At 41.3% G+C, this 18,625-nt stretch overlaps 2 protein-coding genes across 2 annotated transcripts; both read left to right on the forward strand.

The window, feature by feature from the left end:
• Positions 1-3,236: 3,236 nt before the first annotated feature.
• On the forward strand, positions 3,237-4,999 carry rnf7 (ring finger protein 7). The gene is given in 5 exon segments (XM_076100083.1): positions 3,237-3,275; positions 3,278-3,340; positions 3,343-3,535; positions 3,666-3,713; positions 4,520-4,999. Coding segments are annotated over 5 exon segments (462 nt in total). The 3' UTR covers positions 4,639-4,999.
• Positions 5,000-8,535: 3,536 nt separating this feature from the next.
• On the forward strand, positions 8,536-12,106 carry grk7b (G protein-coupled receptor kinase 7b). Its single transcript, XM_076100511.1, has 4 exons — positions 8,536-9,132; positions 9,632-10,069; positions 11,184-11,455; positions 11,776-12,106. The coding sequence occupies exons 1-4, from the start codon at positions 8,536-8,538 to the stop codon at positions 12,104-12,106; spliced, it is 1,638 nt and encodes a 545-aa protein (XP_075956626.1).
• Positions 12,107-18,625: the final 6,519 nt, after the last annotated feature.

Raw genomic sequence — 18,625 nt, forward strand, 5'->3', positions numbered from 1 at the left:
CTTTGCCCAGTTGGTAATTGAGTCTTGTCTGTATGAATAACAGAAAATGCACCAGGCAGCTAAAAATATTTGTTTTGGTAATATATCATAATTTCTGGGATGCACCAAGCTCATAGATGACTTATTTATTATTTTATATATTATATTATCTGCTTATTATCAATGATCGCGTAGCCTCTACGAGAGGGTCTAAAATCATACAGACAACCTAATCCTTAAAATAATCAATCAAATCCCAACAGCCAGGTGGGCATAGTTACAAGAAACTGGGAAGAAATTTATTGTGCAATAACTCTTTTTCGTTTTCTCGGAGCAGACAGGTTAACAAATAGAGATAAGAGGAGTCCGCTCTACTAAGCCCCAGTTCCAGACATCTGAATCATGGTCCACATCTCACATTCTCCAGTGATTGTATGGAAAATATACGATGTGGTCGTGCCCAAACTAAGTTAGTTACCAGTTTTTCTTCTCATTTTAAAAGTGTCATTTCAGAAGAGAAGGTGAATTAAATCTTTGAAATCATCACTTCACGTTTTCCCTTATTCCTGTATTAATGGTATTTGGATTGATGTGATGACTTAGGACTTAACTTGGGACTTGCCTGTCTTGACACAGGACTTGACTTGGGACTTGCCTGTCTTGTCGCGGGGACAACATCTGACCTTGCTCCCCTCTCATTCAGAGGTTCTTACTTGGAAGTTTTTCGAATGCTGACAACAGATCCTTTTAGTGTTGTACAGCAGCTGGTTGTCCTGTTCAGCATCAGGATCTTCCTGAGCAGCAAGCGGAACACCATCAATTTCCCAAAGATCAAAAGGTCAACCTCAGACCTCAGATCTTAATCACAGAGCAGAGAAGAGCGAAGAGGCAGAGGTGGAATTGTGAGGAAAGCAACGAGGAACCAGTACTCTCGACTTCAGGCCTCGGCTCTTCCTCAAACAGGAGATACTGGCCGGGTCCTGTTGAGTACCCGAGCTGGACTGACGACAGTGACTCTGATTAGGACAAACAGCCCTGCTGCTTGCTGCAGGATTGGACATCTCTAAAACCTTTTGCGCCTGGGATGGTAAGTATTCATTGGACTTGCAAAGACCTACTATAGGCTCATCATCACAGAGATATGAACTATCTTACACACAACATACTTGTTTTTCTTTTTAACATTTTATATCACTTGCATAATAATTTAAATAATTGTTTTTAAACTAAGGTGTATAGGTTTTTACCAGAGGTATGATAACAACTAATGACAGCATTAACAAAAGTCTCCTGAAAGCCCTAATCTTATTTACTGGTAATTCAAAGATTATTTATTTTACTCACTCTGTTGCACTATCATGTTGTTTTTAGTTATGTGTGGGTGCCTGTATCATACAGAGGAAAGGTAATGATTTTTAACATAAAGAAAAGTCTCCAGTGATTATCATTATCAGTTTTTAAGTGATTGTTTATCTTACTCACTCTCCCACCCATCAGGATTATACACACTGCATCAATCTCCCCACAAGAAGAAAGATGGCTGCTGACACTCATGAGAAGGATGGATGACTACAGCAACAACTAAAGTGGTTGACTTTCTTTCAGTCAACAAAGTAAGTAATTCCCCTCACTTAGACTACAAACGTATTAGTAGTGACATAAACTGGTGATAAACTAGAGTTAACTTTACATATGTGGATAATATGAATCCACTATTCATAATATCATTACCTTATTGAAGGCCAAATTGAACCCAATAACTATAACCACTGTGTGGTTGTGTCCAAAATGATTAATTTCTTGTTTTTCTGTTTCGTAGGACAGGACTCCTCTACATTTTTAGCATTCCTTGGGCAACTAAGTGTGGACAAAAAAACTCACGAACACCCGCTAACATCTGGCTTTTTTCTTTAGAGTGAATGGTTACAGTCAACGTTTATTCCTGGGACAAATTATTGCAGCGGTCTCGGGTATTTAGCGGCTTCATTTCCGATCTGTGGTGTTGGAAACATGACGTGACGCGTGTTGAAGTTAATAAATAATAAAAATACCTCCAAGATGTGGCTCTGTGATCTAAACAGTACATTTTTGGAGGATAAGAAATATCTCACAGGGCATACTCAGATGTATGTACTCACGTGTTTTGGCAAACCCTCTTATCACACCTTACAAGTGTTTGAGCTACAGCCTATAATAATCCAACCGACCAGTGCTAGTACTCACCTGTACACAGTTTCACAAGGACGGTGGCAGAACATGAGCTGATGCAGAATGGTGATAAGGAAACGTTTGGATCCATTATACTAGGTGTGGGTTTTCCCAAACCGACATTCTCAAAGCTCCTCAAAGCTATCCATTTTTTCCACCCATTCATGTCTGCGTAGTTAGAAAATGTTTAATGTACATGAACATGAACATAAAAACATGTAGAGAGCATCTGGATGAGCTGATGCACAACATGGGGTGAGGGGGTTGAGAACAAGAATGCTGTAATTTATCGGTTATGGGCCTAGTTTTAAGTCAAAACCTTCACATTTTCTTGGGGGAGGATGTCCAAACCCAATATTTAATCGTATCTTTTATTCACTGTAGAAATCCAAAATATAATGATGATTGGTGGGCAATACACACGCCAACATGTGAGTAAGGCAAGTACTTCTTTTCACTTCAAGCACTGGTACCAAAATCTCCCAAAAGCTGGTTGTCAATTTTTGCAGATGCATAACAGAAAGCACCCCAACAAATTGCATGACAGTCTGGTACAGCAGCTGCATCAAAGAGGACAAAAAAGCCCTCCGGTGTGTGGTGGAAACAGCACAGGACACTGTTGGCATTGAGCTGCCATCACAAGAACATCTTCTCGGTGTGTGATGAGGGCTAAGAACATCATAAAAGACATTACATACCTTGGACACCATCTACATATCATATCATAGTTAGTATTTGATTCCTCTCTATGTGACAAAAGAAAAGGCACACACAGTGATACAAGTATTACTAATTATTGACCACGGTGATCCATTTGCTTTATACGGTGGTGGTATTGTTCTTATTCTCAAATGTTTGTAACTTTCATGGAAACAAAAAGAAAGCTATTGCTTCTGCTATTTGTAAATAGTTAGTTGTTTATTCTGTTTTTTTGTCTTCGTATGTTTGTATTTCATTGGTGTGTTCGTGAAGTGTAACGTTATATGTTAGGTTAAGATTAAAGATTTAAATTTGTAGAAAACAGCGCCATCTTTTGTCGCCATGGAGACATGACGTTCACCGCACCGGCTAGCATTAGCACAAACATTAGCATTAGCCTATAACAGTTTCGTCCATTTTGTTTAGCCTAGCTAGACTAGCTAACGTCACATTAGCTAGTTAGCTGACGATACTGCAGCAGAGATGGATGACGGTGATGAGCCGGCGATAGTCCTCTCGCACAACACTTCTTCAGGCTCTAAGTCCGGCGGGGACAAGATGTTTTCCCTTAAGAAGTGGAACGCAGTGGCTATGTGGAGCTGGGACGTGGAGTGTGATACGTGTGCCATTTGTCGGGTACAAGTGATGGGTGAGTCCGAGGAACAGACGCTGCTAGTCTGCTAGCTTGACTGGGACACCGGCTAACGTAGCTAACAGATGTTAACAGGAAGTCTCTGGCATACTTGGCACCACTGTAACATATTTTTCTTTATTTGCAGACGCTTGTCTGCGGTGCCAGGCGGAAAACAAACAGGAGGACTGTGTTGGTAAGACAATGTCGGCAATGAAACACGTTATAGCAGTGCTAATTAATCACTTAGCGTTAGTTAGCAGGTTAATCCAACATGCTAACGCTAGCTAGTTTAGTAGCTAGAGCTGTCAAACAAACCGATCTAGCCAGTTTATCACAGTGGGAGGGTTTTTAATTATTTGTGTTCGTTCTAAGTAAAGCCAAATGAGTGACATGACATTAGTTAATAAAACGTGAGAGCAAATTGCCTGTTAACAGATTATTGAGCTAGCTACGTTTGAACTGCTGAACACTTAATTATAATAGAATACATGTTAAAACTAAAGTAACGTTAGTGTGAAATAAAAACGGATACCCTCAACCAATTAACCTCAGTAAATGACTAACTATATTTAGTGTGAATGACGCTCTACACTGTCGGTTATTATGACAGAAGATTTAGAGATGCTGGATCCTTGCATTGTAAACCACTGACTCAAGTTTAATACGTATTTAGTGTTTGAGCTTTTTGAGAAACGATTACAACTAGTTTACCCGATTGCAGATACACATTTTTAGTAGTCTCCGTGTGAGCTCCCTCATTTGTCATAGTCTGAAAATCATCTACTGAAGCATGACATGACATTAGATGGCAAGGATGTTTCTTTAGGAAAATAATGAGCTATGTCTTTTAAACATAATATGAAAAGCACAGATTAATTTAAGTAAAGTAGTAGTATACACCATTAAAATAAACACGGTTGTACTTTAATATTCTGTGTAACTTAAGCTTTTCCCTTTTTAATACTCTCCCTATGTCCTCTATCTCCATCTTCTTTTCAGTTGTATGGGGCGAGTGCAACCACTCCTTCCATAACTGCTGCATGTCCCTTTGGGTGAAGCAGAACAACCGCTGCCCCCTCTGCCAGCAGGACTGGGTGGTTCAGAGAATCGGCAAATAAGCTCCAAAGCCCAGACGGCCCGAGTCTCAAACGACACCTGTGTGCACCCAAAAGTGGTGACAGACCTGACAATGATCACTGGAGCGTCCTGTGCAGCCACTGACAACGACAACTGTCGTCCTACTTATGAATGCATGTTCCAGTAGTCCTGATGTCTAAGGAGGACGGTGGACTAAATTAAAGCAGACTTGTTGGCCACTGAATGGTTGATGTGTCTGGAGGTATCATGGAGAGAAGGATGAACCTCGTTACAGTGTTTGGTCACATGTTAGCTTGACGTTATTGTCCGTGGTGGTGTTCAGCACAGCTTGAATATGTGACTGTCTTTTAAAAAAAATAAAGAACTGTATATAGCTGTAAACATGTGTTCTTTCATCCAGTTATTTGAATAGATGCGGTATATAATTCCTATAAACAATTGAAATTATGGATGTTGGTATTAATGTAGTTCTACAACATATGTTGTAGTTTAGATCACATTGGTTTGGCATTTTTGCTACTGACAAAAATGTGCCATCACCAACAATCAAAATTAGAATATAGTAGCAACCAAGGTTTACTAATTTTCTCTTATTCTTTACTCAGTTTCTCATTAGAATTAGAATTTCAACACAGCTACTTGTTTAGAGAGCATTTGTTATTCCAGAAAGTTGGTCAAAACAGATAATGTAAAAAGGGTTTGTGGGGAACATTGTTCATATTTTAATGTATTTAAATATTTTATTATCACTTCCAAAACACTAAGAAGGTTTATGGTAATGCTTATCCACTCTTTGAACAAATGCCCATTTAAAACATGAACATCATCTATGGAGTTCACTGTGATTTAGTAATCAAACATGAATGTCCAGTAAAGGATCGAAAGTCCTTCAGTCACCTTAATGCCGTAAGTACCTTGGTAGTCTACGTGAACTACCTGGAAGGTGGCCATGCTAACCGCTATACCGCTAGCTCTTGTTACACATGTATGGTGAGCAGTGGTGTATAAAGTACCCAAAAGCCATACTTGAGTAAAAGTAAAGATACCTTACTGGAAAATTACTCCAGTAAAAGTCACCTATTAGAATACTACTTGAGTAAAAGTCTTAAAGTATCTGATATTTATTGTACTTAAGTATCAAAAGTACTTTTCTGATATTAAATGTACTTAAGTATTGAAAGTAAAAGTACAAGTAAATGCTGTTAATAAAAAAGCAAAGGGTCAGAATTTGAAGTTTATTCTTTTAAGTGCTGTGGCCACCATGACCAAGGACATGGAGCTGTGTTAATAATTGGGTTGGCTGTGATCCATCCAGGAGCAACAATGTTCAACATAATATATTGTACATAAGTATACTTTTGCATCTACTATGAACTTATCATCATAATTCTCCGAAAAGCAATATGACACTATGAAGGAGTTGTAACAGTGCGTTTATAAGTATGCTCATTCCGACTAGAGGATGTAGAGGGCAAATGCATAATATTGTGTTAAGCAAAAAATATCCACTTGATGCATCAGGTCGGTGTTTTGAGAAAGGACGCCTGCCTTGTAAACTCCTATGGGCCTGATTTGATCACAATAGGCAAAGGTTTTGCTCAAGCTGAATCTGCAATTGGGCGACTGCTACCATCATAACTCCATCTGATCATCCACAAAATGACTCAAATATCAAAACATGATCAATACTAAAGCAGCACCGAAAGTAACAACCCAGTCATTACTGGAAACTGAAAAATGTCCTGTTCATCTTCAAAAGACAATTCTAATACAATGTAGCTTCTTTACATTCTAATAGAATGTAAAGAAGCTACATTGTATAGAATGATTCTATTGAAGTTATTACTTTTTTAAATGTTTTAGACGAGTCACTAATCACTTTAAAAGAGTGATTATAGCTGATTTAACTTTCAGACATGAGATTGATCTTCTCATGTCTCTTTATACAATGATATAAATTCATCCCCGTTTTATTGATATCTTACGAAAAGTTACTCCTCATTTTTCGTGCGTTTTTCCTGCAAAAGTCCAGCAACATGAGTCAGTTTTCGCTTGTTACATGCATACTGTCTTTTCAAAATAAACTTCCATCTTCACAGGAAACAACTAAGGTTTAGGCGATGAAACTACTTAGTTAGGTTTAGGAAAATATCGTGGTTTGCGTTAAAATATCTACGGAAGTGGCGTTGCTTAAGTACGGAAGTCACGTCACAAATAAATCAACATTGGCTTCTCGTTTCACACACGGCACAAACTGCGGCCTCCTGGAGGAAACACCAGTGTTTGTTTGACCCATCCACCTCTCCTCATCCCACCCGTCCTGTGTGGAATTCTACTCGTGTTGTCGCTCGCTAGCTATAGCATGTAGCATCCTGGGCATCACTGGGAATCAAAACACCGCGGCTTTGAGAGCACTTGTTTTGCGTATTAACGTGATTAACCAATGATTTAACTTGCAAGCTAGGACCACTGATTCACCAAACCTGCTTGCTTGCAGTCTCTGTTCCACCACAGCCCCCGACGCTGGTCTCATGATTCATTTTGTTTCTAAAGATAGATTTGATTTTGTAGCGAGTAACGAAGGTTTCAGGGGAAATGTATCGGAGTAAAAGTATCAGTTTTCTTTGCAAAATGTAGTGAAGTAAAAGTAAAAGTCAACAGAAATATAAATAGTAAAGTAAAGTACAGATATCCAAAAAAACGACTTAAGTACAGTAACGAAGTATTTCTACTTCGTTACTATACACCACTGATGGTGAGGTTGGCCTTGTTCCAGTTTCAGCTTACTGATTCCATTCAAGTGTGATAAAATGTAACTAAGAACATTTACTCAAGTACTTGTACTTAGCTGCTTAGTGATGAATCAGGAATAGATTCAACTAATAAATGTATAATAAGTAATACTTTGAATGGAGCCAAATAAAGTAATTTTGCTTTATTTGAAGTACAGTTTGCTGCTAATACTTATGTGTATACATTGTTCAATTGCTACTTTTACTTGATTTGGATCTACCAAGCCTAATGGGTGGAATGATTAACTATCATATGGGTGAATGTTTTCTAACCCTTTTTCTAGCATATAGAAAGCATCAACATGATATAAATGTTTTGCTGATTTTCTGCACTCACATTTATGCAGAACATCTCAGTTCATCTGACAATTATATCAAAATCATTTGGTCTATGAAACTTAAAACAAAAGTAGGTCTATTGTAGTCAATTGCATTATTTGTGCAGGTGTTCATGTTATTTTGTCCACATTCTCTATGCCAGCGATGCAGTTAGTGAATAAAGATGAAAATGTACTTTTCAAAACTGCTCCAGCTACAAATACGAGTTGTTTTGCTGAGCAGCTGAAAACCTCAAGTATGAGTATTCAGCCTTTATTCTCCTGACAGCTACTTCAAAAGTCTGTCAGGAAAATTGATATCTTAAGCTGCTTACTTAACCAATTAGGGCTCATTTATGCCTTCACTCTCTTTCCTATGATAAGCAACGAAGTGTGCGTACATATACTTCACATATTATACTCAGGCAGCTTTCTCAGTGCCTTATTTATCTCACTACAATCAGCCACAACTTGTTAGGGCCAGGATCTGCCACCTCATCATGTCAAGCTGGTAGCCTATTACCGCACAGGCACTCTGCGTCTCCTAAGAATAGATGAGCCCAAAGCCTCTTAAGTTCAAACCACATAAGTTGCTCTCCCTTAGTGCCGTCTACGAATAAGCATGCAAAGACACTTAGCAAACATCAAATCCCTGCGGACAGTGGTACTTTTAATGCTACAAGAGGCATGGCACAAGAGGTGGAGGATGTTCAGGATGCAGGTGCTTGAGGGGCTCAGTTGTGCCTGGAACCTGCAGATGAGTGAGCTAGTTGTAGTTGATCAGGCCCAGCTGCCTATATGACGCAACATGGGTGACCTGCCGGGACTGAACAACCTGGTGGCCAACACGGCCTACCTGAAGGCTCAGCATGTACATCGTGACGAGCTGAGGAAACAGAGGCTCTCTCTGATGCTGCCTAAACCAAAGATGTCCTCTGCTCTCCAGGCAGCAGCGGGGAGGGAGTACGAGTCACTGTGTGAGCGACAGCTCATTGGGAGGAAGTTGTTCCAGCAGTTTCTCGGGGCCTTTAACCCGCAGTACAGGGTCGCCACTGAGTTCCTGGAGGAGCTGAGTGACTGGAGCTTTGCCGAAGATGAAGCCAGAGAGAAAGCCAAACAGAGCATCCTCGCAAAGTTCTGTCAACCTGAGTCCAGGAGTTTTCTCTCATACCTCACAGGAGAGGCAGCTGAAAGATGCAAGAGTTTGTCAGACAAAAACTTTGACGTGATGTTGGGCCAGATAAGAGAAGCAACGAGAGACTTCCTGAGGGGGAAACCTTTCTCTGAGTATCTGAATAGCCCCTTTTTTTATAGGTTCTTGCAGTGGAAGGAGTACGAGAAGCAGGAGATCAGTGACAGATACTTTTATGAGTTTAGGACTTTGGGAAAAGGTGGCTTCGGCGAGGTAGGTGACAGAAATCCCAGCATCTGAATAAAAGTGTACATTTCAGATTGCTTCATGGACTTACAACTAATATGCTTGAGTTAAAGTGAGACATTCATAAGTTTTGACAGAAGACATTCTTTTTCTTACAAATGAAAAGCTGAATTCATGAGCAATTAAAAGCACCCTAACTCAATTTAAGACACTGAGAGGTTTTTGTGGTACAGCCTGACTTGGTCTGGTGTGACCTGTAGCTTTTGTAAGCTAATGTTAGCACACTGTATTTCCTCTACTTGCGCCACTATTACTATCGCATTATGTTTTAACGTTTATCATCATCCTGTAGTTGTTACACACAGCGGCCGCTGTCCAGTAAATGTTATATGGTTTTGCTTTAAAGTCCCAGCAAGGAGTTTCAGAAATATATTTCAGGATGACAGGAACAACAGACACTAAACCAAAAAAAACAAACTGAATAACACTGTTATAAAAACTAAAGTAATGTTCCTCTGTCTTGCAGGTGTGTGCGGTGCAGGTGAAACACACAGGCCAGATGTACGCCTGCAAGAAGCTGGATAAGAGCTGCTTGAAGAAGAAAGGTGGTGAGAGGATGGCCCTTCTGGAGAAACAGATCCTGGAGAAGGTCAACAGCCTCTTCATCGTAAACCTGGCTTACGCTTACGACAACAAGACACACCTGTGCCTGATCATGGACCTCATGAATGGTGGAGACCTCGGCTTCCACATCTACGAGCTCGGGGAGCGGGGTATCCGTATGGAGCGCGTGGTTTACTACATGGCCCAGATAACCACTGGGATGCTCCACCTGCACTCTATGGACATTGTGTACCGGGATATGAAGCCTGAGAACGTGCTGCTGGATGCTAAAGGACAGTGTCGGCTGTCAGACCTGGGATTGGCTGTGGAGCTGCCAAAGGGCAAAACGATCTGCCAGAAGGTTAGTGTGCTGACCCGTCCCTAGATTAACCACAGTGCTCGCTGTCAGACGTTTCCACTGCAATGCACTTTGCAAAGTCACTCCGTGGTTTGTGTTACGCCAAAAAGGCTCTTCACTCCTGATCATATTGTTCACACAGAGAAAAATATTCAATAGTTGCTCTCATTTTAATGCCACTACACGGTATATTTGTCCACCCACCACTACAAGCAGCTTACCAGGAATAGATATGATGGGTCTGAGTGCTGCTCCGACAGACAGCATAAGAAAGCATAACCCTCTGTGACTTAAATTAATCTTTTTAAAAGGCGCTTGACCTCATCCCTAGTTGGATACTGTTAGCTTTAGCTGGTTAATCTTTGCTCTACTAATACCAGATATGGCCTCCACGTGTCTGACCGAGGAGATGAGTCAGGATATTCACAGCAGGCTCTCCACTCACTAGAGACGGGAGAAAGACTGAAGGATAATGTCTCCGTCATTTGTCAGCTGACCACCCCGACGGAGGCCAGTTAACGCAGCCTTATTTTATGTCACAGTGTGTTATTGTTTCACGTTCGCATTCTTGTGTCTGTGTTTTTGTATTCATTTTATTATTTAATTTAGTTTTCAATCATGTGATGGAAGCTGGTCAAGAAAGTTTGCTGCAGTTAAATTAAATACCCTTTATCTCAATATCTCATAATAACACAACAGAATATCAACAGCTCAAATCTCCATTAATAACAAAAGAGGCTACAACATTTTGGATGGTTTACCCCGAACACAAACATTGAAACTGCATATGCTAATAATATAATGATTTGCATTATTTTGGTATTTGAAGAAATAGAGCCTCCCTTGCTGACGTTCCAACTCCCTTATGCAAAAAAAAATATATATATATATATATACATAACCCCCCTCCCTCCCTAATAACATGTGTGCAGTCCTGAAGCAGGTAAAACAGAGCACAATAAATATACCAGGTGGTTCAGCCTTGTCCCTGGTCCCCAGAATCTAACCAGACCTGAATACCTTTACAGAAATTGCGATTATTGTTGAAGTTAAACCCCAGAAATATGGAGGGTGCTTATGATAAAATCCTCCCTCATGCCCCTCTGTGTGTTGTCAGGCTGGCACCACTGGTTACATGGCCCCTGAGATTCTGAGGCAGGAGTACTACTGCACCTCTGTGGACTGGTGGGCTCTGGGCTGCAGCATCTATGAGATGGTGGCCGCCCGTTTGCCTTTCAAAGACTTCAGAGAAAAGGTGCAGATTGAGGAGGTGACTCGTCGCACTCTGGAGGACGATTGCAAGTTTGAACACAAACACTTTGACGGTCCCACCCAAGACATCATCCGCCGCTTTCTAAAGAAGAAGCCGGCGTGTCGCCTTGGGTGCCGGTGAGTAAAAAGTTTAATTTTCCCAGGCACAAATTGGTCCGATGAGGTTGATACAGACCTCATGGAAGAAATCATCCATCAAGAAAATGTAGAACTTCTTTTTCACCCCTGAAAACATACTGTCATCCTTTAAGATGCAGTCCTTAAAGAGACAGGACCAGGGGTACAATGTTATGTTTAAAGGAACAGTGTGTAAAATTAAGGGGGATTCATAAATATGAACACTTTTACTGCCCAATCATTTAACATGCCTCATGCTGTCATAACCTAATTTTCTATCACAGTCCAATCATTAAATGTCTTTTGTGTCTTTCTTACAGTAGCGGCGATGACCCACGAAACCACGCGTTTTTCAAGAGCATCAATTTCCGTCGTCTGGAGGCCGGCCTGGTGGAGCCCCCCTGGGTGCCAAAATCCAACGTGGTGTACGTCAACGACACGGACAGGTTCAGGGAGACCTCCGAGGTCGAGAATGTTAACTTTGAGGCCAAGGATAAGAAATTCTACAAGCAGTTCAGCACAGGCGCAGTCTCCATCCGCTGGCAGAAGGAGATGGTCGACAGCGGAGTGTTTGACGAACTGAACCAGCCCAATCTGAACGGCCACGGCTGTGAGACGGCGTGGCAATCCAGGACGTGCATTGTTTTGTAAGCAGGTAATCTGCTCATCAATATGTGCAACTGGGCAAAACAATAACACACAAATGTCCTTTAATTTAATTCCTTTCACACGACCAAAATGCCTGGTATTATACCAAATGGAGCAACTCAGGTACCTCTTTAAACATTTTACTTGCCTTTATCTGAATATATTTCCTCCCTCAAAACATCTGCCTCAGTGTTGTGCCCGGATGGAGACACACACTGACATTGCAACTGCTGCTTTATAGTTTGCCCTCTATTCCTGGTGAGGCAGCAGATCCCAGTGCACACATAGTTTCCATTACATCACTCAGCCATTTTGGCAGGCAAGTGTTCACATGTGTTTGTAAACAAGCTGCATAATGGCTGTGTGTCACTAAATAGCAGCAGGATTATTCTCGAGTATTTACAAGAATGGGCCACATTTCTTAGACAGACGTAAATCCCATGGATGCCTTTCGCTCTCGTGCGTGGACAGTGAAACGTGACCTCAGTGAAGTCTCTCAGTAGCAGACGTTCACCACTAAGTGCCGCCAGACTCCCATGAAGTGCGTTCGAACTCCCGCAGCACTCTTCATCATCCCCACTGTCTTGGCTGTGCTGCTCAGGTATTTACAAGCACTGGATGACTTGTTCAGCTTTAACAAGGGAATGAAGGAGACACATTGTCATAGTTTCTCCACACAAACAATATTGAATTTGTGGCTTTAACAATCCAAAACAAACCCCCTTTATTACCCCCCCCCCCCCCAAATGTGTTTACAAGCCACACACAACCTAAGAAAGTGTTTACTGCTTAAAGCATAGCAACAGCAAACATCTATTTAGCTTTTACGGATTCTTAGTTCCCGCATCCAACTGCATGACAAAAGCTTCTGCAGGAGTTCCACGTCTTTTTGTTGCTAGTAAATATATTGTTTAATTTGAGTTTTTATCCCTGATGATTACTTGAGAAACTTGTTTTTTCTTGTAAGTGTTTTTCAGGTATTTTTGACATTATTTTATATTAAGCATAGAGATGAAATGAGAGACTAACATGTGACAAAGCTCTCTGGCGAGACTCATGATCTCGGCATCTTAGAACCTTTGGGCAACCAGGATGCCCCGGGTGTCTTATTTCTGACTCAAATCATAATTCTTTATCTCGGTTTTACTTTGTTCCAGTCCTCAACTCTAAACTGAGCATGTAAAATGTCAAGCATGTCTTTTTATTTGAATCACACAAAGAGCTGCATTGTCAGTACGTAACAGTGCCAATAACTTTTTGTAACTTTTTGTAAGCCGATGACAAGTTAAATAAAGCAATTCCTTATGCATTGCTGCTGAAATGATTACTGGTAACTCATTCGTCTTCACAGCGATGACATTCAAAGTTATTTCCAAACAGCCAGGGTCAGTCTCTTTATAGTAACCACAGAACATTCATAATCCCAACATGACATCACCCTTAACATTTGATCCACATCTGTCACTCCAAAACCTCAGACACATTTCAGTAATGAGGGACAGATAAACATGTGATGTGCTAATTCCTGTGAGGGGTTGAACTTACAGGGCTGAGAAGTGGCTCCGTTCACGCTCTACTGTCATGAGATTAGAGTGTGGTTCAGATGGAAATCTAAGACGCAACCTGATCATCGTCGGCTGCGAAGGCAGAGTGGCGAGTCCACTGTGGACGACGTGACGACAAGACAATCTCGGCAGAAGGTCTCCAGGAACATGTTTGTACCAGGTGCCTACAAGCGTCTGCCAGGGTTTAGTTCCCCACGGGTTGTAACTCCTGCCCTCCAACACACACTGCATGAGCCACTCTACAACACACACACACACACACACACACACACACACACACACACACACACACACACACACACACACACACACACACACACACACACACACACACACGCACACAGACACTGCCCTTATCATCTGCACATTTGCACTCATGCATGCAGATGCACGCACATTACTGCATCTGTGTTAACGCTGATCATGCAGGCAAAGATGTACACACACATCTAAATAAACACTCTCACTTACAGTACACACGCTGACACACACACACACACACACACACAATCTTATTACCTCTGTAGAAGCAGGCATGGGGTTTTAGAGATCAAAGCAGGACAGGGTGTAATTTGGTATCTGCGTTTGTTACATGCCCATGCTCTGGATTCACATCAAAGGCATGTGCCACTCTTCAGCTCAGCCCTGGCATCCTCAGGACGGTATCACACCAGCTATATTGCTGCTTTTTCCCTTCTTTGGCTGTGAGTGTGTGTCTGTATTTGTGGGTACACATGTGTGATTATGTGTTAGTAGTACACATAAAAATGGATTTGTGTCTATATATGCATTTGTGTGTGCACAAGGGTGTGTGTGTGTGTGTGTGTGTGAGAGAGCATTTAGGATAGAAAGTGGTTAAACAGTCGAAATAGAGAGGTCAATGTCTACTGAGGGAAAGTTAGAGCCGTCCATGTGCAGGAAAGACGGTTGTTGCTCGCTGTCTCGTGCTCACTGCTAGTGTGATTTTTGGGTTTAAAATCTGTTTTTCAATGGTTGAAATCTTTTCCCCTTCGTGACATTTTTGTGACAAAAATGTTGATAAATGAGAATCATAAAGAGTGTTGTATACTGAGCTCTACCTAGGTGACCCCGCTGCCGCTTAAGTGTTTAGTTTTTTGGTTAGCGCTCAATTTTCTATGCTTCATTGCTTGAATTCTTAACATTTCCACAAATAAGTGAATTCCTGCAGGGCGATCCAACAGAAACAGAGTGTGTGTGTGTGTGTGTGTGTGTGTGTGTGTGTGTGTGTGTGTGTGTGTGTGTGTGTGTGTGTGTGTGTGTGTGTGTGTGTGTGTGTGTGTGTGTGTGCATGATGTTCTTCCCCACTGAGGCCCAATGGGCAGTTTCCATGGCGCCCAGACCTCAGACCCCTTCCACTGCCAGGGGCTGGACAACGTCATGGATAGAGCCTGATCACACACACACACACACACACACACACACACACACACACACACACACACACACACACACACACACACACACGTGTAAACAGTCCCATACTCTTAGCCCTCGTCCTATCACTGCACCATGTTTGGTCCGTTTACTGCAACATTCGTCCATCTATGTCATTTAATCTCATGTTCAGACTTCAACATTTATTTTTCTTTCAACAATAAAAAAGAATGCTGCCAGTGGGGCCAAATAATGAATAGTTCCCTGTATAAACCCACGTTTTGAGATTTTTTTTAGAAAAGAGTATCAATGTCTTGAACCACAACTGCACAGCATGAGAATCAAGAAAATGACAGGTTTGCACAGAATTCCTGACACAAGTTCATTTGTTTTTGAAGCAGATTGTTTTAGGATTCAGAAATTGATGAAAATGACTTCTCTGCAGGGGATTTTCCACATCATCCTGAAAAAAATGACTAAAGTTGATGAGAAAAATTACGTTTTTTGCCAAATAAATGATAATTCACTTGCGAGGCTGGTTAACCAACCAAGGAAAGCAGGTGATTACTGAGAGGGCCCAGGTTTACTTCATATCAGTTGGTTCACGTCTCTTAACTAATTGCAGTTATCCTGACGCATTTACAACATATAAGTTCAATATCAACTAAGAAGGTTCGTCCTCGTCTTATGGCCCTCATAATTTAGAGAGTAGATGTGTCAAAATCTAGTGAATTATTTCACTTTATGTTGTGCTCACATGGTGCATATCCCTAAATAGTGTTTTATCAAATTGGAAACAAAAAAACTCACACCAGGTATTATTCCAGCATAGGACCGATTGGTGTCTACAGTAGGTGTCTGGAGAAATAATGAGGCCCAATGTGTAGAGGAGGTTTATAGCGGCCTAATAACATATTTTTGAGTCTATTTCAGCCATTTGTACATTTATTTAAGCGTTTAAACTGTTTAGTCTACTCTGCTCACATGTTTAGGGGTTAAGGCGTATTTAATATCTTGAGACATTGTTTTGATCAAGTTATAATTTCTATTTTATTTCATCTTTTTTCAAATTAATCGAACTCCTCTACAACTTTTCCACATGCCTCCTGGCAACTGCTGTATACGCGTTTGGACTGCACCAAACTTTTTAAACTGCTACTCTACTTCTTAACTTTCAGTTTACCCATTTCCACGATCAGTACTCTGTCACATCTCTCCGGTCACCTGTCGCTAGGAATAGAGTTCTCTCCCACAAGTAGAAAATCCCATGGAAACGGCTTAACGTTCAAAAAGTTACAGCATCCTGAAACCCGAGTTAGCCAGAGTGCAAAGCTTTCTGATGTTCCTCACCCCTCCACTGCAGGGTGATTGAGGATCAGCACATCAAACGAAGGGAGAGGGTTATAATGATACAGAATACTGTATGAGGGGAAACACTTTACAACCCCTGACGCTGAACCGAGAAGGAAAAAAACAGTTGTGGTGCATGTGTTAATGTACTTTAATTACAGTACAGCCTTTTGCCTCAGGGGTCACTGACCGAGCGGGTTTTGGCCTCTGTGTTTGTGTGGACTACTCTGTCTGCATGTGTGTGTGTGTGTGTGTGTGTGTGAATCAGAGAAGTGCTCAGAAGCAGGTTTAAAATCAATCGATTCCACAGTGTCACACAAAAACAGAAATATAAGCTGTGAGGTGGTATTAGTTTCTAAGAGTGCATCCAGTTTGATTTAATTAGCTGGTACTTAATGCATTCTTTGTTAGCGGTGTAATATGACTGACAGTTGGCGTGGCAGGCCGTCTGGACGGAATCCAAGACCATCTCTGCTGTTAGTGTGTGTGTTTCCAGACTCTGTAACCTGCCTCTTCTAGTCTCTCACTGCTGTTTCAAACTCTCAATATCTGTGTGTGTGTGTGTGTGTGTGTGTGTGTGTGTGTGTGTGTGTGTGTGTGTGTGTGTGTTATCACACCACCCCTTGACATCTGGGGTGCGTCATTACACTGCTGCTAACGGATAAAATACTATAGAAAAATCGGCAAAGCTGTTTCTGTAATAAAGAAAAGTGCAGGATGCGTGTGAACTAGTTGGGTCCGTGAAAAGAGACAAATACTCTATACTATGACCAAACTCTGTGGTATTTCCTCACAGGTACTCCACATACCGTGACTCATTTGGCCCCTGCTCACTAGCAGGAAGAGGAGGTATATTCAGATTCCTGGCAAAAAAAAGTGTAGACTCCTAAAAAAAAAAGGCACCTTATAACTTTTTTTATTCATTATGCACAGGATGACAGTCTGTAGCCGAGGTCTGGAGAGTGTCCACTTTGGTGACAGCAGCCTGGCCTCGGCACTGTTTTCAGATGATGTCATGTTTATGGCTTCATAAGCGGTTGAAATTTGCCCCAGGGGAGAGAGAAGCGGCTGCCCCGATTGAAAGAGTTAAGGTACGGTATCTCGCGTTTTGTTAACTATGTCCGTTAAAATGTTCCGTGGTCCACAGAAGATTTGGTGATTTTGGTAGAACTCACAGTGCCACGGGTGAAGGGTTACCAAGTGGCACATGTTCTAGTGGTGGTTTGCAGAGACAAAGGATGGCAAGCCAGGTTTTTCCCTTTAGGTATGAAAAGAAGTGTAAAGCAGGTGCATTCAGCCAAACTCAATAGTCCCTTCTCATGGAAAAAATGGCCCTCATACCGACAAAAAAGAGGCTCTTCAGATGCAAAAGAACAATCAACAGTTCAGTGTATTCCATGTAAAATAAAGTGACTAAAAAGTGTTTGCTGTAATCAAACAAGATGTGGTAGCTGGTTACAAGCATAATGGATAAATGAAGGAATGGATAAGGATAATGTAATTTCAGGTTCATATGACAAATGATATGTTGTTGTAGTCCAACGAAATACTGGTCAAAACTGCTGCTGAGCCTTTTTTATTTAATAAGCCTGAAAAAAAAGATTGATAATGTTGGTTACCAAATGAAAAAAAAAACACTGCCTGGAAGCTACACGAGGTACTACATTTTGTTGTGACAGGCAGTACTACTTCAGGCCATCTCTTGGCATTTATTACCCAACTGAGCTCAAGTAACGGCATCCATCACGTATCTGTTGAGAATGCTTTCAATGGTAACATGCCTCAAATCTAAAAACTCCACACTGTAACCATATCTCTCTTATTTTTATCTTTGGCGAATGGTTTTCTACTCACAAGATGGACTAATATCTTGTGATGATCACGAGGATGTGGTCAGCGGGATCCCACACACACATGCATGAACGCACACATATGCCCGCATAAAGACATGCACACAACGCCCCGAGATGTTTCTTGACATGGTCTGCTGTGACGCCAGTACATTTGTTTATCCCTGCATGCAAAGTTAACTCTCCATGCCCTGCACCACAGAGCGCTGCACATTTCCACTGACACTTTTTTCCACTCACCTCTGAACCACCACAGAAACACAAAGAAATATATATTAGTGCAACTAAAATGGTAGCGATCACTGCTTTTTCTCGTATACTTTGAAATAAAAATGATTAATGTTTCATTGGCGGACATAGGA

The sequence above is a fragment of the Anarhichas minor genome, unplaced genomic scaffold, assembly GCF_050575085.1.
Source record: "Anarhichas minor isolate MPS153535 unplaced genomic scaffold, ASM5057508v1 ptg000026l, whole genome shotgun sequence".
Taxonomy (NCBI): domain Eukaryota; kingdom Metazoa; phylum Chordata; class Actinopteri; order Perciformes; family Anarhichadidae; genus Anarhichas; species Anarhichas minor.